Below are 27,687 nucleotides of genomic sequence, written 5' to 3' on the forward strand. Positions count from 1 at the left end.
CCAAAGGAACGGTTGTTTCTAGAAAACAAAGGGTGAAAATCCAGATGAGGTCGGCCTGCAAAGAACACCTAATTGAACACCAATTGGGTGAAAATTGATGTTTTGTTGAAGATACTAAGAGTTGTATTGGAATGACTGAAGGTTAACATTGACAGCCCATCACCAAATTTTTAATTCGAGTGGACCTTCTAGGAATATTTCTGGATAAGTATATAATATGTTTCCTGCAAATTTATTCATGTCAACAATGCAGTAGGTACCAATCAAAATTATGATGTAAATTGACCCAATTAGTTCATTTTTGAATTTATATTTATGAAAAATTAGATCTGTGAAACACAGTCATGTGCAGTTCCACAGGATGAGAGTCATGTGATTCAATAATGAATCGAGCATGTTTTTATTTTTATCCATTTTCCATCCTTTTTGATCTAATCCTCACCGAACATAATAAATCAGACATTCAGCCTGGGGCAATACGAAAGTGGAGTTGCGTAACGTTGCGCGGTCTAGTATTTTGACGGTCATACAATCATGTGAATGCCGCCACCGAGTTTGTGTCACTAAAACATAGCATCATGCACCATCATACCACAATTTATTGATAATTGGATGTACCGAATTCTGTATATAGGCCTATATTTTCTGTCTTCCAGATTCAAACATTCTTATCTTTTGTAAGCTTTGGAATTATAACCAACTTGCAGCAAAGGCTATGGTTCATTACTTAGTGAGGTATCCAGTTTATCATATAGATTATAATGCCATTGTACCAGATCGCACAGCAATATTGGCAGCCCATTCGCTCTGTTTGCTGTTATATGGTAGAATAAAACTGATATCAAATTGTATTTTACCTCCCTGTGATATTGATGTTGAATTTTCCCCATTTTATGAAAGGGACCAATTCAGATAGATGCAAAATATTTAGTTTGAATTTTACACGTACTCAACAAGACGAACCTTCATTATATTTCCACTACTAGGTTGTGAGCCGGTGCGTTTCTTGTAGGATAATTGTCAAAATATATTGATATTGCCCATAATATATAGGCCTAATCAATTTATCTGTTAATCATGCCACTATGTGCTACAGATATGTCAAATTGTCAATCCTTTACCGATAATCAAATTTTTAGTTAGCGCATATACTTCGCTAATTTTATGGACTAATTTTATAGCGTTTTGCATTGATGGACTTACCCATGTGCCTTTTGTTACTTGCAGCTTTTTATATTTAAATTAGTAATGTCTCTGTGGTGGCTCTCACTGTACATTGTAGAAGCATTATGTGCATTTGGAGTTGTATTAAATGCCGTGCTTTATCTAATGCACGTAATGTCATATTTGTATGCGTAAGTATCATTTTTCTTCTTTTGTTTCCCTGCATCAAATTAATGTGAATATCCTGTAGTCCTGATCATCGTCTGCGTATTTGTTGAACCAAAAATAGCTGTAACGCCGAGTGCTTTATCAGCAGGTTAATGTGCTGCTTCAAGCTTTATGTGTTTGTTGTCATATTGTGTTATATTTGTGAGAAAATTAATCTGTGTAAAGGTATTGGGATGTTACAGCCCTGGCATACAGTAGGTTAAGGAGACTCTTTCAATATCTGTCATCTAGCTTACTAACATTCTACAAGGTATGTTATCAAGGATTTCAAGGATGGCCTTTTTGTTACAAAAGCCCGATTTCTGATGGTTAATTGCTGACCAATGACACCATAACGGTGTGGATAGTTATTCCAATTTCATTCAACACAAAGTCGGATATTCTTGTTTGAATGGTTCTGAGATTTTATCTCGTCAATAAGTTTACCTATTATGGATATTCATATTGTATGGGTTGATTGGAATTGATAAATTCATATTGAACTAACTATCGTTAACTGTGCTTATATTGTAAGATATTTTGCATTATAGTTGACTGATCAAGTTCATAGTCCATAGAGAAAAGTAGTACACACTTTTCCAGTTCGAATTTCTGAGCTTAGGATTGTTACAACTTACAAGTGCATATTATATACCTCTATAGCCAATTTGATGGCTGGTTCGGGTCACAATCAATGTACACCAGGTGTACCTACAAATTATGCTATTGGATTTCAAATGCCTGTGCAGTATGCATTGACAAAATGAATAATCCAACTTGGCCTAGTTATAAAGATTGGTGTTTTCCCAGTGCAGACTGTGGTGTATACGTAACGTTTATTGCTGACTTAGTATGAAACTAGCCCTCATCTCTGTAACACCAGTGTTAATGACTAATAAGAATTAAATCTTTCACAGTAAGATTCACATGAACAGAAAGCCCCCAGAACTAATGAAAGCCGAACTGCAAGGGGTCTCTATTCTAAAGCCCTTGAAAGGAGTGGATCCCAATTTAGAAGAGAACCTGGAGTCCTATTTTGAAGTTGATTATCCGGAGGTAATATTTGATTTGATCGATTTGGTAGACTACGCTATTGTTGCGGTTTTGAATTGTGTCATTTCCAATACAGTTGAATAATATATACCGTAATTTTCCATGTATAATGCGCAAAATTTTCCTGATTATTTGGCCTAAAATCGGGGGTGCGTATTATGCATGGGTACAACATCTCCCCGGAAACATAACTTGAAATCACCCTTTCTTGATGTTTGTTTTCATCGCGCATCACATTCAGCCATCATACCCCGTAATTCGTATTATCAGTGTTCCGCGCTGCCATGTAGCGAGAAGTGTGTTGCCAATTAACGTCTGCTCTGTTCCGCTGTACAACAGCAAGCCTGCTGAGTTGGTTGCCGTTTGTACGCGAGCAAAATTAGGTCACTGGATTGCTGCACCCGCACGCGGCAATTCTCGCTAATTTATCGCGTCAACTACAGGCCTGAACAATCGCATTAACAGCACGTCATGTGCGTCAGTGGTAATCGCTGGCCTAAACAATATAGTCGCATCTCCAACCGGCCTGGTGCGCACGACATAACCGTTTGCCTGAGCAATCACATCTATAATAGGCCTCGTGCACAAGTTATCGTCGCTGGTCTGAACTATCGGGTCGCGGGCCTCGCAGTGTTTGACTGCTATCTACTATCGTTTGAGACAATGCCGTTAAGTGTATATAGTGATTAGCGATGGTTCTGTCATGATTGTTCAACAGTGACATCACAAAACAGAATGACATCGAATACTAAAACATAACTAGTATCCATGTACTGCGAATGCAGGGTGCGTACTATACATGGGTACAGCCTTTTTCCCAGAATTTACATGCCATTTTAAGGGTGCGTATTATACATGGGGGCGCACTATATTCGGAAAATTACGGTATATGTTCATTTCCCCAAGGTTTTTGAGCTGCACTCTTCAGAGATTACCATTAGCTATAATTGAACTACAGAAGCATTTTAAAACTGTGTTTAACTACAATCAGTATCACTAAATAATTATATTATGACACAGAGTAATATTTTAAATTCAAAACAACAGAGAGATATGATATTCCTGTAGATTAAACTTTTCTTTAGCTATGCGGCCCGTATGCAGGACCAAGGGCGGTAATAATTTACCGTTCAATTTTTGATTTTGGAATTTTCGTAATTCTTTTATATGCAAGCATGATAATGTTATCATTAAAGCTGTGGAGTCAAAGTTACAGAAATGCAAGTCCTGAATCAGATATTCTTCAAATTCTTTCGACTCCAACTATATTTACAGTAAAATGTAGCAAAATGCCTTCAAATTTCATTGAGAAATGACAATAAATGAAATTTGTAACCACCATGGAGCTATTTATACCTATAGTATTGAATTACGTGGACATAATAAGAAATGCAGAATGACAAAAACTGCTATTAACTGGACAGTGATACATCTCTTGTGCTCTACAGATTCTTTTTTTTAGCGTAAATGCTAACTCGTAAGAAGGGTATTCCAAATTTCTAATTGATCATGAAAAAAATTGACTGTGACGAATGAATTTTTGGGTTACTGTTAGCAATACTGATTCGGTATATAGAAAATTACTTGAGTCAGAATTGGTGGTGGGGTGAACTGAATCTCCATCTCTGGTTATCATCACAATATTATCTAATACCTTGAATATTTACTATGTTTCTTGGTATGGTAATTCTATCTAAGTGGGTAGTAATTTAGTATGCTACCATGAGTCTATATTATGTCGATGCAATCATGTTTGTTTAGGCTCAGTTAGGAAATGCGTAGTTGCAGTGAGGCTTACTGCAATTGTTTACAGCTTTGAATTTTTAGAGTAAAATCATTGCGGGTGTCCTCTAGTAGGCGTGATAGTTGAGGAAATAAACATATCCTATGATGATGTATGCCTATTGCAAATTCTACGGAATGATGACTATTGCTGTGGGCAGTAATGGGCTTTAACCTCTGCTGGTTATATTAGTCGGCCCGTTTCAATTAATCGCCTAATAATCACAACGGCTTGTTACTGAGCATGGTGTTGTAAATTGATTCATTCACCTTTCTTTGCAGTATGAGATTATATTTTGTATACAAGATGAAGACGACCCTGCGAATGAAGTTTGTAAACGGGTGATGGCGAAACATCCCACGATTCCGGCTCAAATTGTTGGAGGTAGGAACTCTTTTGATAGAGTGGCTTTGAATTTGAGAAATCTGGCGCATGACGCACCACAACCTTTGAAAGAATCGCCACAATGTATCATATTGAGTCAGGGCCACCTTTGTCAACTAGTTTCCCAGCCAGCTTGAAAATACCAGACCGTCCACAGTCCAAACTTGACAAATGAAGAGAAACTCTCTTCTCCGGAAAATTCATGTGTTTTGTTTAGTGCGAATTTTGTGGTCTGCTTGTGAATTTGATGCAGAAAAGGCGTCTACTTTAATGCAGTATGTTTCTGTTCAACTTTTTTTTGTATATCGATATCAGTCGGTGACTGTAATTTATGAAATGGCTCTAGATGATGTGTCAAAGATGATGGGAAGCTTCCTTGTCCATTATCTGTATATTTTTTTATGCTGGCGGATTTGTGTGGGCATTATAAACGACCGACATGATAGCGTAATGGTTAAGCGTCCGGCTTCTTGATCGGTAGGTCGTGGGTTCGATCCCCGGCCGGGTCAGACCAAAGACCTGATTAGTAACACTGGTATCCATGGCTTCCCTGCTTGGCGCTCATGCATTACTGGGATAGCATGGAGGGGTAGTGCATGACTTAGAAAGCCGTAAAGGCTATATCTGCACTTCCTTGTCCAGCGGCATATGTACACCATGCACTCATGGTATGCATATGCGCAGATCGTGTGTATGTGTATCATGAGTCGGTGTATATGCCGCAAAAACATCAAAGACAAAAATGAACTACATCCTTACCTTTCCTTCCTATAATAACCGACCATTGTAATGTTCCTGATATTCAATTGAATCCTATTTTATAATAGAACACATTCCTAGCTAGTAGCTACCACCTTTGATGTATCCGATCCTTTATGTTTTTCTGTTAGATGGGCTACTAGATAATATTTTACATCTAAGATTTGAATTGTAAACACATAGCTGATAAGCCGTATTTGCAGTTTTGTGTGAACACTCGGCAGCGTTCACCCCAGAGTTGGAAATGAGTTCAAAGGACTTGTGTCAAGTCTCCTCGTCTGTTTGCCATGCCATCAAAGTTAATTATTAGTTACACATGGCACCACATTTTGTATCACATGATATGCCTCATCAAAGTTTATGACCCATCGAACTAGCATGACTTGAAAGGAATATCTTTGCTCCGTGGGGCTGTTTTGGACTCAGATTGAACTGCTTTGAATTATAGGTATTGATTTGTGTTGCCTGTGAATCCCGCGCAGATATCCTGGCTCACCTAATAGTTACTGTGCACATTCACACGGTACATTTTGCTGTCAAGTTGTGTCTAAGTCTCACAACTGGTATGTGTAATGTAATGTTTTGCGTTTGGTTGGCCATGCTTGTAGCACTATTATTCCCAAAAACTAAATATAGACATCAACAATTGTCTGTTTCGTGGCAATAGCCTATAACATATGAGCATTTGAAGAATGATCGCATCTGTGAGACATCGTGTCTAGTTGATTTATGACTTCGCTGCATGATTTCTGAATTAGATCTGTCTCGCACGGTAATATTAATGAATGCAGAAGGCTTTCTCTTGGTTTCCGAGGATGTATCCAGTTTCGCTTGACTTGTAAACTCGTGTTTCAGGCGGTAAAAAAGTGGGATGCAATCCCAAAGTGAACAATCTGATGCAAGGTTACAATATCATGAAGTATAACTTGTTCTGGATTTGCGACGCCGGAATTCGAGTGCTGCCTATGACGTTGCGGGACCACGTCCATAAGATGACCGACAAAGTAGCGCTGGTGCACGCGGTGCCTTATACCGCTCATCGGAAAGGTTTCTCTAGCGCTGTTGAAAAGGTGTGCAGCATTTGATATTATGTTTAGTTAATTCGTTTCCACACAAAAAGTAGCATGAAAAGATGGAGATAAGTTGCAAAAAGTTACACTATAAGATTACTCCAAACAGCTTAAAACACCATACCACGCAACTTATGAGTATTTAGGAAGCTGCCGGAGGCTGTAAAAAAAGCTGCAAAAGCTGCAAAAACTTGCCCTGCAGTAATTAGTTATTACATACTAATAATCAGCTAATGTGATAATTGAGCTTGTTTTGCCCTGCAATGTCTTAATTGCTGGCTCGGTGGTTGAAGGAATTGGTAAACTCAATATCACGAAGTAGCTTATTGCTCTACTAGTATTTTTATTCTTGTAATTTATTTCTTTTGTTATAATGAAGTAGACGCGTCAAATATTTACGTGGCCTTGTGAAAAAGGCTCGCGGTCCTCTGGTCGGGAACCCCTGATTTAGGCTATTTGGTGATCAAGCAAGATCTTCTAGTTCGCACTTCACGCCACGATGCCTTTATATTAAGATATACTTTGGCACGCAACACGCGCGGGTCTACATCAACGCGCACATGGCCGGTATCATTTGCATGACTGGGATGTCGACGCTAATCAGACGCGACGTTTTTGACAAGTGTACTGGCGGGCTCGGCAACCTGTCGCAGTACATTGCCGAGGACTATTTCATGGCGAAATGCCTTTCGGACAAGTGAGCTCTTTCGGTTTTTTACCTATCGTGTTAGTTCTAGAGGCGCAAATTTGACTCAATTCCGACCAGTAGAAGCCGATGCAGAGCCAATTGAAATTTGTTAATATAACACGGGTATTAAAAAAAATTGAAATTTTCTTTGAATTGCTACTGTCAACCTCCTGAAATTGTTGGGTATTCTACGAAAATGATGCAAAACAAATTTGACGCAATTCCAACCCGCGGAAGCAAAGTTACTTGAGTTTTTATTAATAGTTCTTAGTTTTCCTACGGTCGATGCTATTTTTGCAATTTGAAACTTTCAATCGCGATAACTTCGCTTCTACTGGTACGAATTGAGCAAAAATTTTTATGCATCGTTCTTTTAGGCGACTTAACAATTTTATGAGGTTGGTAGTAAAATTTTAAAATATATAAAAATTTATATATTTAAAATTCAAAAATTTCCATTGTCTCTCGTCTTTAGCTGATTGGAATCGAGCCAAAGTTGGTAACAATTTAAGCAGTGTACCCCTGGAATACGTAATAACGGTGTTTTTGAACAACCCTAGGGCGTAAATTTCTACCTCCTGCTTCGTATGCTACGATATGACCAACCGGTGTTTAAAACGTTCCACAGTAGAAAATACAATCCAAGCTACAATTTTCGTTTGCAAGAAGTGTATAACTTCGGGGCTCGAAAAATTCATTTCTCCAAACTGGACTCAAATCGTTAGAATTCGTGTTCGACACAGATTTGAGTGCTCTGTGCCCGAATCATAATGCCCAACCCCAGGCCTACCGTAGTTGTTCATGTATTCGATGCGGGTTAACATGGATTGAAATCTCCCGTCACACCTTCCGGGCGCTATTTGTATGGATCACAGACATGGCATTTACAGCGGCATTTCACTTCCGCACGGTCTTGGCAGTCTCCCGGTGAATAGGTCTAGAATTCGAATGCAGCATCGTTTTCTTGTGTCAGTTATCGCTTATGCCCATTTTACACATTTTGAGAGAGTAAAGTTTTTGATTTCTTTCGGCGATATTACTTGGCCATGGTTGACTATGAAACAATGTGATATGGCCGAAAGCTGTTGAAAAACTTTACTCTCTGAAAATTTGAAAAAATGGTTTGATTCCACAGAGACGATATAGTGAGATACAATGTGTACCAGTTAGCTAAATGTTTTCATGCGCTGGTACCTCGGTGACTTTTGTTATCATTACCATACCAGTATCAACACACTTTAAGCAAACACTGTAAGCCCACCCTGCCATGTTTGCTAGCTGGCGAATTCATTGTATAGGCTATTTTCACTGACTGGTTCAATTTGCGTTTCATTTGTAACACGACGCCATCAGATGGTGGTTCTAAATTCCTCGCTATTCTTTGGCAGTGGCTGGAAATGTGCGCTGTCATCCTATCCTGCGCTTCAAAATTCCGGAAACTACAGTGTCAGAGGCTTTGTCAAAAGGATGGCGAGGTTGGTTGATCTGTGGCTTGATATTTTTCACGATATACTCCTACACCTATTAACCAATACCAATATATCTGATGTTTTTTTTCCCATAAACACAGTTTCATTTCCGTAAACTGAAATGGGATATTGTCAGGGCCATAATAATATTTACTGCTCTGTCTCTAAAGCGACAACCCCAGATAGGAAATTTTGGTTGCATAACATGTTTTCATGCTTCAGCAATTCTGTGGAAGCGCAAAAATAGGGAGCTTGCAATAGATGGCCTTGCACCCTAAAGCAGTGGTTCTTAACCCTTTTCTTACTGCGGACCGCTTCAAGGTCTTATGATTTTGAAACAATCACGTGAACCGTTTTTTAAAACTGTAATTTTACTCGAAGAAATGCATGTAATGCGTACCACCTGAAATGACTTGCTGTACCACTAGGCTGAGAACCATTGCACTAAAGTCACCGCCCTTCGTTGAAATGAGTCAAATTATGGGCAAAAGTATTTGCCATATTGGCTCTTTTATTAGCGAGTGTCAAATATTGTGACGGCTTGCTTTCTGATAGTGTGATTCATGATGCCAGATTATTATCAATAGGGGCGAGATAGCCACTCAGCCACTGATATTAGTTTGAGTGAGATTATTTGCTTGCCCTTTCTATCTATACCAGCTTTATTACCCAGCTAGCGATTTGCATTATGCATTCTTCATATGGTCATTAAGCTGTTAGGCAAGACTAGAGAATTGCGTCCTGAAATGGTGATGTCATTGTGGAATACTTGGAACAATTGTTAACGCACCTGGACGAACTTGTCTGCGTGCGGTATCAATAGTAATTGGATACAAGATACGAGCGTGCTTGCAAAATAATCGTATTGCTCAATGCATGCAAACTGCAGGAAGTGATATCGTATGCAGTTATGAAACGGCCATATGCTCCACCTATGAAGTGTGGTAATTTTCGAAGATATTGATGGTAATTTCGCGCCGTGCATCTGCATACTCGGTGCTTTATTAACGCACGATTAGACAGCTGTAGGTGTGAATTACTTCGATTTACATCATCACACCTCGTTAAGTGGGGTGGTTAACCGGAATTTATCGATGGTCACGTAATGACTTGGTATGCCTGTTTCAACCTTATCCAACCCTAATCCAGAGATTAAATTATTCATATAGCCTGTCTCACTAGTAATATGACTGTCTTGCTTGCGGCGAGGAATGCATTCCTCTTTCCACATTGTAGTTCTTGATACATTCTCATCAAGTTTGCCAATGGAATTGGTCGAGGTCTTACTTGAATTGTTAATGAGAATTGGGAGATGGTGTACTGTGGATTACCTATTCATTACCGTACCTTTATAGGACGAGGTGTTTTTCTGTTGCTACCAATGTCATTAATTGGAACTGATTATTAGCGGTGTATGTGGCTTTTTCTCTATATTTTAAGTGGTTAGTGGGTATAGAACACTTCTTTATGCTTTTATACGATCTGCACGGAAAACCGAGGTATTATATAGGCTTTTTAAAGTGATACCACATACCGTTCAAGTAGTGTTTTTGTGACTGTAAGCTATGACTGAATTGACTTCAAAGTTAGCAAGGAGATGGTTTCTTTTCCTGCTGAACCATCTGCTCATGAACTACACTCGGTTCGGGGCGATGTGTACTTCACGCAAAATAGTTCTGACGTAGTAATCAGCTCACTGTAGGCATACCAGTGTAGCGGAAGTGAGAATCTATACGTACGCTGATACGCTGAATCATCAGCGACAAAGCAAAGGTGGACAATGAACATTCTAGTTTCGTGACTTTATTTAGGTCATCCTTGTAATCCGCGATATGATTACAGGCATACGTGCCGTGTGTTACGTTCCTAGTGAATAGTTGCTATCACCACCCACTGTTTGCTCTGCGTTATGCGCTTTTGTGTAACGTAATATCTGGCTCACGATTGATGCGATTCATGGATGACTTGTGTTGACTTTCTGTGACGCTTTGTTGGCTTAGGGATGGTCACGCGGCGGAGGTCTGGGTGGGTGGAGAGAAATGGTCCTCCTATCCTTTTGTTGCGTTGCTTCACTTTCGGGCGTCCTATCGGTCGAATAGGTGGGACGTATGCAAGCTCGCTGGAGTATTTTCAAAGTTTTGCCTTTTTATGCAAATGCGGACTTTTGAGTTCGAGCAGACTCTTCGTGGTACGGAACTTCAATATACAAATGAATAATATATTGATATGGAAATAAACACCAATAATTTCGACTGACGCTCGTCAGGGGTAATCGTCAGCGAGTAGTAGAGAATTGGAAAGAACATTGTATAATATATCGAGAATTTTATCACCAACTGAAACATGAAATGTCCTGTCGAATGATCTTCTAATAAACTTCATAGTTTTCTTGTCCGAGATGATAATCTATTTTTGGCCCGTGCTGTGTATTGCATCCCTGTGTGACGTAGTATATTTTGTAGTGGTTTCTTGCCACGGATATGATGTAAATCGGGGCGTTAACATTCCTAGACACGGCGATTGTGTTGTTGTACTCTCGCGATAGAAAAATTATGTGCGAAACTTGGTATCCATCCATTGTCCCCGAGTTTGCGGGGTTGTGGTGTCGCTACTGCAAGGTACGTAGGTACCGTGGCAATGCTCGCAGCGTATTGCACTCAACGAATATCCTTCCGTTTCAGCGCGGCGTCATAATATTCCAAGAGCCATAATCGCTGGAGCGCCGGGTAACAGCGATTTGGTTACTGTGATTATTATCAGTTGTGCATAAAGCGCGCGTTTTTGACCACGTCGCCAGGCTAACGTGTTTCTAGATGGCCCCTAACCGCTGAGTGTAGTAGGCTACCCATGTACCATAGAGATCTGCTTGTCCGTAAATAAATAGCTCGGCGTACCGGCGATGAATACTTTTATTATATATGTCTACACTATATATAGAAGAACAGATATATGTGACTGAACATCGAACATGTAGCCTCACTGTTCCTGGTCGTACGGCACTAGGCTCATTCAAACGGAAACCGTCACCTAGATATTTGTTGTTATGCAACAATGAGTTTTCGGACCATCCAATCAATAAACGAATTGTAGTATTAGCCAGCTAGCTAGGTTTATTGAGCCAAACTGCTTAACGCACTTCAACGATATACGAAGGCTTTGGAAGGGAAATGGCCTTGCACGATTACTCTGTGGTGGAATTCGTGCAGAGTTGTGACTCTGTCGTATCGCGTATCGTGCTGATATGAATTAGACCCACCTAAAAAGGCAGTAAGCAACGACATGGCTTCCAGCTTGTGTGCGCACTGCGCAGTTAACGAAATAGCGTCTGGTTGGGGTTAGTGTGAAGTTTGAGAATCACTGGTATAATTCATCTGGTAAAGAAGCTCAAATCACGGTACTGCTTACCCTTGGCCGTTGGAACGCTTACAGCGATCTCGAAATAGCTTATGTGGAAACGCATTACTCTTAGCAGCAACGACGCGTCGTGCTATGATAAAAAAAAAACGAACAACACGCATGCTTTGCTTGTTTCACGTTGACATTGAATACGCGCCATACTGCACTAGATGAATATGAATGCTCACTGCGCACCCTGGCATGCTTTGGGATGCACTCATGCCGAAAGTATATCGATGCCATGATGAATGATCTCATAATTTACGGAATATATTGATGCGTCTTCTAGAAGCTACCGACAGCAATCACTGTTACACATTCCGCGCGTAGTTCGTATTATTTCCATTACGTGGCTACTGGCTGCGTTCGCTGTCGGTAGGGTGTCTTAGTAAATACTGAATTTGCGGTGCGTAAAACAGGCGCATTCGCGCGTGCATTCCTATTTGATAGACTGGCGCATATCTTGCTGGGCTTGTCATCTATGCCGCTACAGGATACATAAATGCCGGGATTGCTCGACATTTGTCTTAAGACTTTACACTTCTACCTGCAACAGTTTTTTTTGGGCGAACTATACTTACCTTTATACATTGTATTTTGAAAAGTAAAAAGTAGTATTGGAGTAAGTACTCGTCAATTATGCGCGCGAAACAGTCGTAAGACCCAGGTATATTATGTCCGGGATCAGATATCGACACCCTCTGCGGCTTGGGCTGCAAGTTTTTAGCATTACGCGCGGAAGTGCTTTCGAAGTAGGTGGGTGACTTATAAGTAGAGCATTAAATCGTGAGTGACGAATGCTCGGTGGGCAATCGGCCGGTGTGAGTGACGCATTTACCCGCAATTTCCTATCGCCGCTTAGCTCAGCCTACCGTTGAAAGTATTCGAGATATTTTTAATGCCAGACCTTATTTGTCTTCCGGGCTGCTCCCGACCAGGCATTACATATTTCACGCTCGCCGCCCGTGTCGTTATAAACCACGTGATCGCGGTGACCTCGCGGCGGGTTCGAGTGTGATTGAGCGTTTGCAAAACGTGCAATGCGTTTGTAGCGCCCGTGCTGAGATTTGATTAATTTGGCGTCGTTGCCCGGAAGGCTACGCGTGTATGCGTGGTCTTAAATCTGGCGTAATCAGAGGCGGTTGAAGTAATCGTCGTTGGATCTCAACTAGAATTATCGTCGTTAGTTTGTAGGGCACTAGTTCGAGTGGCGACTTCGTACGTAAAATGTAAGCGTCTTAGGCCTAGCTTGAAACCGACTTGAACTCAGACTTGTGTCGAGAGCGCGTTTGTGTGCCTCGTTTCGATAACGGTGATCATTACTACAATGCTGCTTGCGTATTGGGCCGGCGCTTGTATATTGCCTTTCAAAAGATTGAAATCTGTGATCGGGAGTCGTTCGGGGCCAATTCAATACCTTTTCGAAACCGATTTTCGGCCCATATCAGCTAGTGTCGTGTAATTCGTAGTTCCATCTCGTGTCTGGTCATTCGAGGTACGATACAACATGATATTATGCTGTGGGAACATCCTACGTGTTGGAGTGTACTCACCATTATTCAATACTGTAGCACTATAGGGTTATATTATCACACAGTCAGTGTCAGGTCACCAAATGGTGCAGCGGCCTGATTCTTGATCGGTAGTCCGTGGGTTCTATGTTCGATCCCCTGTCGGTTCAGAACAAAGACCTGATTAGTAACACTGGTATCCATGACTTATCCGCTTGGCGATCAGCATTACCGGGATAGCATGGAGCCCATGGAGGGGTGGTGCAAGACCTAGGAAGCCCTACAAGGCTATATCTGCACCTTCCTTGTCCAGCGGACTATGCACTTGTATATCATGCACTCATGGTATGCATATTTATGCAGTTCTGCCTAGCTAGATCGTGTGTATGTCATATCATGAGTCGGTGTATATGCTGCAAAAACACGAAGGACAAAAGTAAACCGCGTTCTATTCCAAATTGGTCGGCACCATGCAGTCTGTGCGGGGTTTCGATGGAAGTCTGCAATCGCGTGCGATCAAAAGTGCAGGCTAATCGCGCGGTAGTTCCCTGGGGGCGCGGACAATCTTGCGGTGCGACAATTTTGCGATAATGGCAGCTGTTATTGTTCAAATACTGCCCTAATCCACCGCAATGCACGACCCTATCGGCGGCTCACCGCACAGTAATGACACAGTAAAGGCCGGGCTAACGGTTCGAGGACTCGAATCCGAATCGAGCATTCATCGTTATGATTTGAGTCGAGCAGTGAGGGCCGACATTTTGAGGGTACCGGTACTGAAATTATAGTTTTGATACCGTTTTTCCCCACCACGGAAGCATTGAAACCTCAAAGGTCATTATGACAGCATCAAAACATGCAGCACAAAGCTCTGCACGTTAGCAGTACCAACTTAGCCCTGGTAATGGCCCCCCGTCGCATTTGATACGCAACTGCCCGCGAACTTTTCTCGGGCTTTGCTAGTTTCGGAATCCTGGCACGCCAGTTTCTTGGCTATAGGCTGTGTCGTAAAGGGGGATTCGGTTTGAGAAATGGCGCTGATGTAGCGGATAGCGTTAGCGGCGCGGCGGGATGTGTTTTCGAAACCGTGCTAGTGACGTTTTGGTGGCATCACTGTTATCGATTTTCGTCGCGACTGCAGTTTAAACTGCTTAACAAGCTCTCTATGTCGCACGTACACAGGGCAGCGTTTGATATCATCAAACGGCGATTTAATGGGACTACCGACTACTAACAAACTGCTAGTAATCTGCAATGGGAGTTAGCTTCAGAAATGTTGTTACCGCAGCCTCGCCCACGTCGTTATGCGATTGTTGTGACGTCACAATTAGCAAGTCGTTCATGGTTGCTGGAAAGCCGTTCGTGAATCTACAGAGCATTCGACACACATTTTGTTGTTCAAGGCATTGTTTGTCATCCAAACAACATCCGCCAATGCGTATTGCACGTTTTGTCTGAACAACCGCGCTTTGGCAATGAGCTAACACACAATGTGCAATCTAAAATTAACCTTTCGCAGTACGCTGCTCGGAAGTCTGTGTATACTGCAGGGCTACTCGGCTGCGTTTAGCAGGGGTCCTGGTTGCTATGTCCCTTATAAATCTCATGAAATAATTCACAGTCGTACAAATGTGAACTCTATAAATAATCCGGTAAAGCGGTGTTACTCAGTACTCACAGCTAGTGGGAGAATTTGTATTTTTAAAACCAAACCAAACTGTGACGGACGAGGTCCTGACTCAACACTGAAAAGGTCCGCGTTCGCGCCACGGTCTGCCAGTTGAGTAGCCTTGGTGTACTGTATTTACTGATTATTATCAGAAGTGAAAAATGATGTAGTTCATTGTTTGAAAGCTCAAACTTGAACGCGTTGTGTGTCCCGAGCCGAAATGGATCGCATCGGTCATTCGATTGACTGTCTGGAATGCGAATGGAGAACCGCGTTTTCGATTACGTAATCGCATATTGCATACTATGCGTGGCCTGATGGTTACTCACCGGTGGCGTGTGAAGTATTTCGCAGCGCTGGCGTAAGTTGCGGTCTCGCGAATCAAAATCCACGTGCAAGGCGGCGTGCGAAAATTTCTCGATGACGTTTGTACGCGTTGCTAATTTCGTTCATGATTTGTGCGACCAGCCAGCACTGCTTTTGGACGTATGGCAAGTGCTTCGTGTTGGGCCTGGCTGTGCCGATTGTCATGAATCACCGTGTATTCGTGTTTGGAAAACGTGCGGTATTGCGTGTTTTACATGGCTTGCTATCAAGTATCTTTATGTGGGTCTTATAAGCAACTACGGCTTCTGTATGTGCCGGTTTGAAACATATCACCACTTATGATTAGTTATGATTTAAATTTAAGGTGTTATTTGATATCGTTGATAACGATTTTTGGTTCGTATACGTATATCCTTAAACGGAACGCGCAATCGCTGAAAATGAACTGGATCTCATCAGGTTTTTTTTCCGTATAGCCTATATCCTTCAGATAGCCACCACATGGAACAGTGTTTTACAATGTCTTTAGTGCGTTGGTACAATTTTTGCGTATGCACTATGAAAATATCAACATCAAACGAAATTACATAATGCTATGGTAAGAAATGAAAACGAGAACTGTCATCTGGCTCTGTCAGCATAAGCTGCATTAACCTAGAAACCATATCGAAGACAATTGTGGGCTGCATTATGCTCAAGAAATGCAGCATAATGATTATTCAAAACCAGTTGATGAATAGCTTGACGAAGTCGAATCGTGCGCCAACGACCACAGACTACAAAGTTAATGTTGCTGGAGCGAGCATGTGATTCATCATGGATCGTAGAAATGCAAAATTTTGTTTGAAACTTCTCTTCGTTTCATATTCATATCCATCGTATTCAATTCTTATTTTGAGGTCCATGTTGATTACGCGTAATATAAAGATAATGAATGGCAAGTTTACATGGTCGGGGTCGCAGTCAAGATTCCACACTAGGCGTGCTGTCTAACGATTAATGAGCCAAACATTATAATATATTCAAGCCGATCAACTACTTCTGTTTAAAAACCGGATTGTTGTTGAACTACCGAATTTGTCGCGGAACAACAGTCGGAAAACTTGCACTAAAACGCTCTAGCTCGGCTCTACTTAACACAATTTGTAAAGTGTTTTCTTTGGAGCTGTATTATGCGTGTTTAAGGAAACGATAAATACGTGCTTACAGCCGAGGATATGTGTCAAACGCCGGGCGTGGCCCGAGTCATGCTGTCCGCGCTCTTGATTTGCTTTTTGTTACGGTGTCATGCTCGCGCAGAAATAATACCTACCCCTGACCAGGTTTCAGGGGACTTATCCGTCTCAAGGGCCTTGCTGGCGAATAACGCCGGGCAGTGTCCGAATGCGAATCGAGCACTGAATTTCTAAGCCTCGTTTCACAAAAATTTATTATGATTTCTACGAGAATTATAGTTTCGATAAGTTCTTATCAGAGCCTTGAAACATCGATTAGTCGTATCATAGGATCTAAAACACGAATCAAAGCCACGCGCATTTAAGTGGAAACGACATTCCTCGACGGCGTGATCAACGCGCAGCCTTGTCGCTGGGTGCAGCGGTCGAAAAAAGACCAAATTACCTTTTTAACGCGATGCATGATTGGTATTGATTTCTTTGTAATCTCGTTAAAGATACATATTTGACGCTTCCGCGTCATCAATTATGACATGAGATCATATTCTAATAATCGACTCGACTCGAAGCCTAACAGGCCTATTCCAGGCAGAGTTGTACTACACCTAAAAAAATTCAGCATTTCCAAATTAGATTGAATTAGAATTACAGCTACACAGTTTTTCCAGTAGATTATAATTGGAATTACCGAATTCGAAAAAAAACTTGGAAATTGGATCAAGCTCAGTACCGGATGTATCAAATTAGATTTCGTTCCCATGAGCACGAGAATGACAAATGTGTGTATGTATTGTACAGCGAGCTTGGCACGTTTCGCACTGTACAGTCAAGCGTTGAAACATTTCACAAATTAGATTAGACTAGAGCAGGGGCGGGCAACATACGGCCCGCGGACAGCTGCCCGCCTTACACGATAATGTGGCCCGCGGCCTCAGTCTGCCGATATTCCCCACTATAGTTGCTTACAACGTCAACTTTTAGTGACTGTGGTACGTGTACGTGTGTGCGCAGCGTGCGAGAGTTGAGCTTACGCGTAAGTCCGTCGAAGCGATAAGACTTACATTGTCGGCATTTACGATTTACTAAACCCTAACGTTGTTTGTGGTAATCATGGTGTTTGGCGACTACAATGGTCATTTACACCAGGCCGACATTCCTTAGTTTTGATTCCGTAAGAGCGGCACGCTTGTAGGCTTTTGCAAGAGACTGCTTTCGTCCGCATATGCGGATGAGATGGCGAGGAAGAGCCTAGCTAGATAATCCTCCAACAGTTAATTATGAATTCTGGAGTCGACCTCAGTGGATTATACCACTACCCTATCTTCAACCCTAATGAATTGATATCTCGGTAAATTATGGGTGCCAGACTTATCGATCGCCTTGAAATCTTAATTAAGGACTGCACCGTGTGTTGATTGATCAGAGAAAAGCAGAGATGGTGGCGCCTGTATGACAATGCTGTTCTCAAATCCACATTGTATTCGTCATTATCTGCGTGAAATGGCTTTGAAGTGACATTGATGTCGATAAAATACACTCATAAAATGCGATTTACGATTCTATATGTGGATAAATGGGCGAATAATGTATCGATGTAGTAATCCGGACCGCCAAGTATCTAATTTTCCTATATCCGGCCCGCCGACTGGTGAAGTTGCCCGCCCCTGGACTAGAGTTATCTGGCTGTCCAAATCTGCACGCAAGCACCTGATTTTGTCCAGCCCTACTAGCGATATGGTGACTTGATAATCACGTGGCCGCTCGAAATGCGGACGACGATTGGTAACCGCATCAAGCTATTTCCGGCTGATAATCTAGCTTAGCGGAAGCGTATGGCGAAGTTGTCACGCGCGGTAATGGCTAGGCTGTAGGTAATGCGCTTTCGTCATGCGATCGGGCGCATGCCTTGATGAGTTACCCCGGGTAATATGCGTCTGTTGTTGCTATTCTCGATGATTCCGACTACCGGAATGCTAAATATGCGCGCGTGCAACGACGAGTTCTCGACCAAACGATCATTAAACGAAGAAAACTATTAGCTGGCGGTGTTTATTGGGCGCAATTGCGGAACACGCGTTCAAATTTCCGACGCGTTTTTAACGAGGACCGTCAAGTTGTAAGTGTTTAATGCGCCTCGACGACGTACGTTGGATCAATATTGCCTTGCAGTCTTGCACGACTCAACTCATTGATTGCGTCTGTCACGGAATTTGTTAGTCTCACATAACGCGTGCAGTAAGGCTGTTCAAAAATAAATCTTGCTAAAATTATTAGGTTGACTGAAAACGTTACATATCAAACTCGACTCAATTCCGACTAGTTGAAGCGAATTTATTGCAGTTGAAACTCATGGATGTGAAAAAATAGTATGTACCGCCGTACCGGTACTGTGGACAATCAAGAATAATTAACGAAAAACTCGAATAACTTCATCTACAAGCTGGAGTTGCGTCGAATTTGTATACAAGTTGACAATTCATGGGTTAGTCACCAAAATTAGAAAATGTTTAGCCAAATTTGGTCTGCAATGCGAAAATCTTGTTATTTTTGTTTATATAAATTGGATCAACAACCGCCGCCTTATAGCTTGTACGCGCATCGTGAAATTAACAAACCAACTTTATGTCTGGGTTAGGGTGCGTTTGCTACCTGTTTCGTTTTCCAGATAGCGTTGTATCAATATAAGGTATCAGACAACTTCGTATTCGAGCATTTGTTCGCAGGCACCGTCGCATTGTGTTACCAACAGTAACTGGCAAAACACCGTTCACGACACGTTGCGCACAACGTTGACATTATTAGCTCACCATATCTTAGACAATAAAACTCGATAGTTAGTTGGGACTCATTGATTTTAGCTATATATTATACCGCAAATGACGACGCACCAGGCAATAATAGTTCACGTTGGCTTACATATCGAAATCCTCAGTAAACAGCCCCGTAAATCTGCCGCGCTGGTGAAAGGTGCGTCGCTCGAATATTCATGGCCGCGGTTCAATCAAGTGTGGTATTACGCGGGAAGGTTTGTGCCTAGAACAATATGCAAGTGTCTTCCGCATTGTTTACCGATACACGTAACGACAATGCTTGGAAACAATGAACGCGGTAGTGACTCGCACTCACTGATTCCAGGCCGAAAAGGAAGCCGCGACAGCTGTAACTCTAGCGAAAGATGACAATTATGATATTTTTATTGCACTATTATTGTTATTTCCAATTCTCTGCTAGTTTATAACTATTCTGGTGTATTTCAATTTGAAAATACTAACCAATAGTATATTGAAGTACTGTGTCTCCAAGAAGCTTTTCAGTTATAATTCGGCAACGAGCAAAACAAAAACTATGACGTCACTATGAGTTTGACTTCGTCTGGTAAGCCGTACGGCAGCAATATATCAACCCCGCTTCATTTATAACGCACAGCATGCAGCAGTCTTGCCCAACTTGAAAATTTTCAGGTTCTCAAAATGATGTTAGAATTAGAATTATAGCTACACAAGCTTCTTCCAAATTCGATCGCAATCGCTGAATTCGAAAAAAAACTTGGAAATTGCGCTAATTTCCGAATTGGAATGAAAAACAACAAAAATCAAGTTAAGTACATGTCAAATCGTTATCATTAGCACGATAGCGGCGAATTGTAAAGGAAACCAAGCTTGACCCGTTTCGCACCAGTACAGTGTACAGTAGGGCTGTTCAAAAATAACTTTTTTCCCTGATTCCAGCCATTCACTAATTAAATTGTCAGGTTACCCTAAAAAACGATGCACACCAAATTTGGTTCAATTCTGACAATTTTTAGGACTCCGCAGATCCAATTAAAAATTTTAATTTATTATGGAGAATTAAAAAAAAAATTTCCATATTTTTCTACCAACCCCATGAAATTGTTGAGCTGTCTTCAAAGACGTTGCAAAACAAATTTGAGTCAATTCCGACCAGTAGAAGCGGAATTATGTGAGTTTTTCGTTGATAAATCGCGGATTATTGACCGATTAAGGATAATCCGAGGATTAGAATTATAGCATAAAAGCGTTTCACGAGTTCGATCGTAATCAGACGACCGGCATTTCGCTGTAATTAGTCTACAACTGGAATTGTCTTGTTGTTATCGTTCAAGGCTGTTCGCTGCCGCGGTCCTAGATTTGAAACAATGAGACATCCGCCGGCATGACTACGCGTCACGATTTTCGTCGCGGGCACGTGATGCAAACCAGCTCTTCCGTTCCTGGTACGATTCTCGCAACATTGGTGATCGATCGCCACTTGAGAAATAGATCGTGCCGAGTCCTCCCTCATACGGACATGAAATTGGCTATCAATCGATTTCGCGTATCGAAGGACAGCGATTGGCGCGCAATTTAGTTACGTAGGCCGTGTTTTCTCGGCGGCGTTAGTCGTGCAAGGAAACTGTGTGTCATCAGGCATATGGGTTCGGAGGACTATGTTTTTCATTGTGAATTACATGACAACAAAGTCTGCGTGTCTATACGTCTTAACCGCAACATGTACTCGGGTTTGGACATGCACTCATGGTATGCATATGCACAGATCGTGTGTATGTATATCATGAGTAGGTGTATATGCCGCAAAAACATTAAGGACAAAAATAAACTACCGCTACGTCATTTCCTTCTAATTCCGGGTATCCTAACTTTTTATGGTCGCGACCCCAAATTTCGTTTTGAAAATGTTCCGCACCTCTCAATTTGGCGGGGTGATCACTACGCGTTTATTTACGTGATTGGCGTCCTGTGTATGTATTATATTGTTAACACATACCACCACCGGTCACTTGTAATTTACCAGGAAGGAAATATAACCGTCACATTGGTTTTTACGCTCCCGACACTGTGGCGTACTCGTATATCAATGTGATTTCAACATCGTGTACGGTCGTTAATAACTTTAGTCACGTGGTTACTTTCGCGCCATTTTAGTTAACAAGTGTTTCGCGAGACTTTATTTTCTGTCACGGTGAAGTATAGATAGTGGCGTCATTTCCCTTGCCGAGTTTAGCATCATTATCATTGTATGTGGTGTCAGATTTAATGTGTGTGTGTAGTTGCTAGCGTTGTTCTGTAAAGAAATTTGTATGCTGTATTTTGATCGGTTTAATCCTGAAGCTATGTATACATGTAATGCATTGTATATATCTAACGTGCCGGAATTCAAACAAGGAGAAAGCGTTGTTAGCAGTATCAAGCTCCGAGTGTTGAAGTATCATATTATGACGTAACGGCAGAACGAATGACCTCCCAAGATAAAAATATGTACCGTTTTTGCGACCACGAAGAAAATAATAATGTCAACACAGACAAAAATGCTTCACAACTAGCTGCTGAAGATTACCCCTGACGAGCGTCACCGAAAATATTCGGGTTCCTTTCAACACGAACATAACACTATTCACTCATTTTTCAGATGGACCAAGCTCCGCATCGCCATGGTGCCGTTCGCCGTGCTGCTGGAGCCTTTCTCGGAGTGCTTCCTGGCCGGTCTGCTTCTCGCGATGTCCCTGCACCACTTTTTAAGCTGGAACATGTTGGTCGTGTTTCTCTACCACGTCCTGGGATGGTTCATCGCCGATTATATGTTCTTCAGGGCGCTTGAGGTGAGTAATGAGTACAGGCGATCTTTTGCGTGATATATTTCCTGCAAAGTCTTGTTACTTCCCACCGCGATATGTTGGATTTTTAAAGTAACTCGCCCGGTCAGAAACATTCGCAAGAGAAACCGGAGATGGTCAATTTTCAAATTCATATTGTAAAAACGAAGTATTATGCCTAATAAACTGCTTAAGTGTACAAACCTAATCATAAGTACCCCGAGTAATCTGGGTAATAGCGCAAATCTCGTCTGGATTCACACGTTGTTTTTTAAGAGGTCGCGCTCGGCAATCGAATCGACGCATTGCCGACGTGGCCTTAGGCTAATCAACTTTGGATCGGATGTTTGTTCGACTTAATTGTTACGCCAATAGTAAAACTAGATCCCCTTTGGCGGTGATACCGCGCTTTCGGTATTTCGCTATCGAAAAGCGTAGCGGCGCGTTTTCCGCTTGGCGTTTGCGTTAGGAATCTTATCGCGAAGAATCTATGTCGGTTTGTCGTGCAAATCGATTGCTTTTTAATTTGTAGCGGTCGGGAATTGTTGATGCGGGGTGTATTAGGAATTTCGGCCGTAATCGTCTGACTTGCTCGAAAGTTTTGCATTACTGAGTCTAATCCTGAAGTGCCGTTACTACAATTCTAATTTTAATCCATTTTGGAAAAGCCTGAATATTTTCCGGTTACCGAACTCCATCTACCATTGCAGAACGGACATCTCCAAATCAGCAAGCGCGACTTTCTGGTAGCCTGGTTCATCCGAGAGACTCTGACACCTTACGTGATCTTCTCCGCCCTGTGGGACCCCACGATAACATGGCAGAACAGCCGCTACCGTCTACGATGCGGCGGCCGCGCCGAGGAGGTGCCCAGCATCGTTTGACTGCCCGGCGGTGGCGCAGCACCGAAAAAAAGCAGCCACGATCGCCTCGCACCACGCAAAGACTCGGAACTTGAACTGCCTCATTTCGTGCGCGACAGATACAGGACTCTGCTCGCGTATTTAGAGACGGCCGGCCCCGGGAAGGCGAGCTTTTCCGCGCTGCGCGAACCTTTTAAGAGGATGCATTCGTGATGACGCGCGGGGCTGAGAGACATTGCTTCAACTCTTCAAAGATCGCTACGTTTTTCCGTATAGTTTCGGCCGCAGTTGTTATTCTCGGTTGTTTTCTACCTATTATCGCGGGCGGCGTCTTGTTTTAGCTGGCCGTTAAGCTCGTGACCGCTTACCAACGTTCCCAAATCGGATTAGATTAGAATTAGAATTACTGAATTCGTATCAACTTGATTACAATTAGATTCACTGAATTCGTAAAAACTTCAGAACTGAGTTAAATTCGATAAATCAAGTCCAGCTCATTTCTAATCAGAGTTCATTGTCGTAAGCATGATAATGGCGAATGTCTGCACACCACGTTTGGCTTGTTTGGTACTATATAGATCGCCTGTAACGTTTTCAGGAAATTCGGAAATTTAATTAGAGCTAGAGCATAGCAACATTTCACAAGTTAGATCAGAATAAGATTACCGCCCGAGAAGTTTAAGGACCCCGGCGCCGAATGCTCGTTTTGAGTTGCTTTTTTTTCACGCTAAAACAAGACGCTAGCGCTCGTGTTTTGTATCTCCCACGTGTCCAATCAGTCGTCGTTTCGCCGCGGTCTCTCGAGCCCGGTAGCGCCGTTTCTACTGTTATCAAATTATTTTTCTACGCCGTACACTTTGCACGGGCGGCGCCGGCGCGCGCGCGCGATTCGGCGGGAATCCACGCGCGTCCGGCGCCGTTTTGTCTTGCGGGCGGACGCGGAGCGCAAAAGTTCAGCGTGCTGTTATATAGTGTGTTGATATTCGGGCTTGGCTAAATCCGCTATACCTGGGAAGTAAACGGAACATTTTGAAGCCGACACCATTCGGGGGGAAGTCTATCGCCAGCGACTGCAGATAATCGAGAAAAAAGATGCATTGGCAGATTGTCAATTATGACGCTTTACAATTGCGTCACCCGATTATCGCCCCTGAAGAGTGTTTTCTCGAGAAACGTTTTTCTTTCAGGTATAGATATATTGCGCTGTCGCGTTTTTATTGGTATTGCTGTTCTTGGCGTCCTAGACGTGTGCGTATCCCCGTCGGCCCCAATACCCGGGACTCTAGTAGCTGTGGCGTACGACATCTCCGCCTTTTCTTTCTCGCTATTTTTTGTTACTCTCGTCGTAAATAAAAGCGCCCGATCGTCTCGTCTCCTCTTCAATCAGCGTTCGGGACGCATCGAATTTGTGTATCACTCGTGAAAATTCAAGGTTTTGTTTTTCGAAAAATCGCGCCCTCTCTCCATACGGTACCCCGGGTTCGTACGAACTGTAGTTACGTTTTGGGGGTGCGAGAAAACCGCCCGATCCCAGCTAGTCAATGTACGGCTGAGTTCCGTAGATTATTATGAATGTCTTGGCCTGCGGTTATTTCGTGTTTGCGTATGGGTAGCTAATTTGCGGATGAACGCGCAACACATGACCGCACATGCAACCAGAGAGGGGTATAGTAATAAACAGATATGACAATTGAAAAGCTTCTTGGGGGTCCGGAACTTCAATCACAATGGAATAATATATTGATATTGAAATGAACCAGAATGTTTTCGGCTGACACTCGTCAGGGGTAATACATGGTACACGAACTCCTGTTGCCACGAACTTGGTTTGCGTTTTCGGGTTTATTTCAATATGAATAGATGATTCGAGATGTGGTAGTCTTAGTGTTTGCGACCAGAGTGCAAAATTTATTGAAATTAGTGTTGAACGAAAGATACTGTCGCGCTGGTTCCAAAAATATGACTATAATCTGGCCAGGCCACTGCGATACAATGACCACAATAATGTCGACTTCAAACTATAAGACAACTGCGTGTAACCGTGCGGTCGTGTGTTCGTATCTATCCGCAGTTTAGTTATCTAAAGTTTGTCTTGTAGCCGGTAGGTTTGTGCGATATCACCAGACGCTATTCCGTTACATGATTAGTAGATGATTATTATTTATTTCTTGCAGAGCATTGTTAGAGTATACTTTGTGACGCTGATGGTAATGACGGGCCCATTTCCGATTGGATGGGCCGGAACCGCGTATGAGTCGGGTCGATTCTATGTTACGCGGCGTCGATGTATATTGCGTTTTGAGAGCGTTTATTTATTTTGCTTACGGATGATTTTCGGTGTAAGCCTTGCGGGGTCCGTTCGTGTGTTAGTATTAGTTTGTCCTTGTAAACATTACCTCAAATAGTGTGTGTGTGTCGTACTAACAAAATGACTTGAGAGTGGGATATCTATAGTCGCTTTCCTTACGAAGTTTTATGTTGTGAATATCACGATTGTTATGTACAGGCGTGTTATATAATACCCAGTGTCCTAGTATCCTTAACGTTACGATATTGCCGACGCGGCGCGTCCGGCCGACTACGTCGCCGCCAGTGCCTGCGATAAGAAGGATTCTGTTGTCAATTTCATTGTGGATGGTTCTATTTCGGGAATTTTGGGCTGTGTCGTTACGTGGATGGCGGCGGTGTGTCGTTATTTGTGGGTTTCTTCTGCGTGTAATGATTAGAATGCGTCCGCTAGGTCTTTTTCATTGTTTTCACTAAGTGAATTAAATAACAGAAATGCATCTGGTGTGGTGGTACTGAATCGTAGTCGTCGACTTGGCTGTGAGGTATATCAGGTGTATCTTAGTGATCAAGAGCTTACTTGGTCAGGGGGCGCGGGCATGATGGCGTTCGAGACGTTTGAGCATGTGGGATAAAGGAGGGGGATGTCAAGGGTTCCCAAACTAGGGGTCGTTTGCCTATTCTTTTGGGTCGCGGAGAAGAACATCAAATACAAATGACTATTACAAGAATGTCAATTAAGAGGATGCTGTCGGCGTCTGATTTCTGAATATTTTAGTTCCATTTTTCAAACTAGAACAACACACGACCTCTGAGGAATGAGAACCAGGCAAACAAGGTGTCAGATCAGTCAAAGCGTCGTTTTAAAGCGCCATCTAATTTAACATAAGGTGGCTGGTAGAATGGGGCATGTTCCGGAGTCGGATTGGATATGCGGCCGGTCTTTTCCAGGTCAGATCGTCATCATAGAAATTGTATCCTTGTCTGCGGGATTCTATCTTATAACGTTAACATACGCTATTCTATGTTGCAACTATTACATTTCGTACTCGTAAATGCTGTTCAATAGGGCTCTTCAAAATGACTTTTTTTGTCAAATCGTACTGGCTACTTGATTAAATTGTTAGGTTACCTAATTTAAGCCTACACACAAAATTTGGTTCAATTCCAGCCAGTAACCGCTTTGCTACAGGAGAAGAAAGTTTCTATTTATTATGTAGAAATAAATAATAAAAAACTTGAAAATTTTCTGTTCACCCCATGAAAGTGTTAGGCTGTCTATAGAAACGATGGTCACCAAATTTGGTTCAATTCCAACCAGTGGACCTCTCTCCCCTATCCGTCATAGAAAACTATCACGTGACTTATTTTCGCCCTTGGTATAAAACCAAGCGCATATTGTATACAGATATAGAAAGAGACTCATGTGTAATACAAACCTACTGTCGGATTTATCCGTACAATATATCTGGAAAAGGTTAAGTCCAAGTTAGCGAAATTACTTCAGACAAGGGTTGGGCATGATCTTTGAGTTCTTAATTTCCTGTTTGCATTGTTTCAATATAGGATCCGGTGAGTAGATAATTATCATAGTAGTTTATCGAACCGGATCACGGCCATTTCAGGAATCCGGCCTAGGAGTCGGACTAGAGCTTTATAGAACAGGATCGGAGCAGGACCAGAGAATTTGTGGATCCCCACCGCAGTAGTGTCTTGCCATTTGTATGAAGATTAAAGTGTCGGAAGCATAGAATTACAAGTGACCGGTAGAAGTGGTATGTGTTAAAGTATAATTAATATACATGATACGCGCGCACGGCGCGGCCGAATAAGTTATAGATCGTTTTCTGCGTTTCGCGTGACGCAGAATTTCACGTAGCAATACTTGACTAGATCGATTGAATATAGATAGAAATCGTCCCAAAGACGTTGCTTTGCTATGGCCTTGATTGAGTTTCTAATCTAAGGACGGAGGTGAACGGGCTCATAATTCCATAATTGTTATTACTGCTTAGTGGGCACATAGTCGCCAGCTTTCCCACATAAGTCTTGAGTAGGTTTGGGAAAAGGTACTGGCCAGTTTTTAATAATAATCAAGCCAAATTGAGAGGTGAGGTCGCGAGCATAAACAGTTAGGGAGCCCCTGGGTTAAGTTAAGGTTTTCGATCGCGTGATTTAAGAGGCACCTCGCTCTAAATATAATTGGTCTCCAAACATAAACTTGAAGGTGACATTAATGACAGCGGCCCTTCTCTGAGAGCTACCCTATTCG

The 27,687-nt window shown here is 42.2% G+C and overlaps 2 protein-coding genes across 3 annotated transcripts in view; one reads left to right on the top strand and one right to left on the bottom strand.

The window, feature by feature from the left end:
- Positions 1–27,687, bottom strand: part of LOC145438734 (uncharacterized) — a 215,383-nt gene that overhangs the window by 39,252 nt on the left and 148,444 nt on the right. The gene's annotated exons all lie outside the window — the stretch shown is intronic.
- Positions 1,228–25,915, top strand: LOC145438742 (ceramide glucosyltransferase-like). 2 transcript variants are annotated; one of them, XM_080316095.1, is made up of 8 exons: positions 1,228–1,355; positions 2,289–2,427; positions 4,489–4,591; positions 6,206–6,420; positions 6,936–7,117; positions 8,497–8,583; positions 22,083–22,272; positions 22,977–25,915. In XM_080316095.1, exons 1-8 carry the CDS (start codon positions 1,249–1,251, stop codon positions 23,148–23,150), a joined length of 1,197 nt encoding a protein of 398 aa, XP_080172221.1. In that variant the 5' UTR covers positions 1,228–1,248; the 3' UTR covers positions 23,151–25,915. The 2 variants fall into 2 exon arrangements, with proteins under 2 accessions (XP_080172221.1, XP_080172222.1); XM_080316096.1 differs by lacking the exon at positions 8,497–8,583.

This window comes from Botryllus schlosseri, chromosome 5 (genome assembly GCF_051294905.1).
Source record: "Botryllus schlosseri isolate E-star chromosome 5, Bs_hap1, whole genome shotgun sequence".
NCBI lineage: Eukaryota > Metazoa > Chordata > Ascidiacea > Stolidobranchia > Styelidae > Botryllus > Botryllus schlosseri.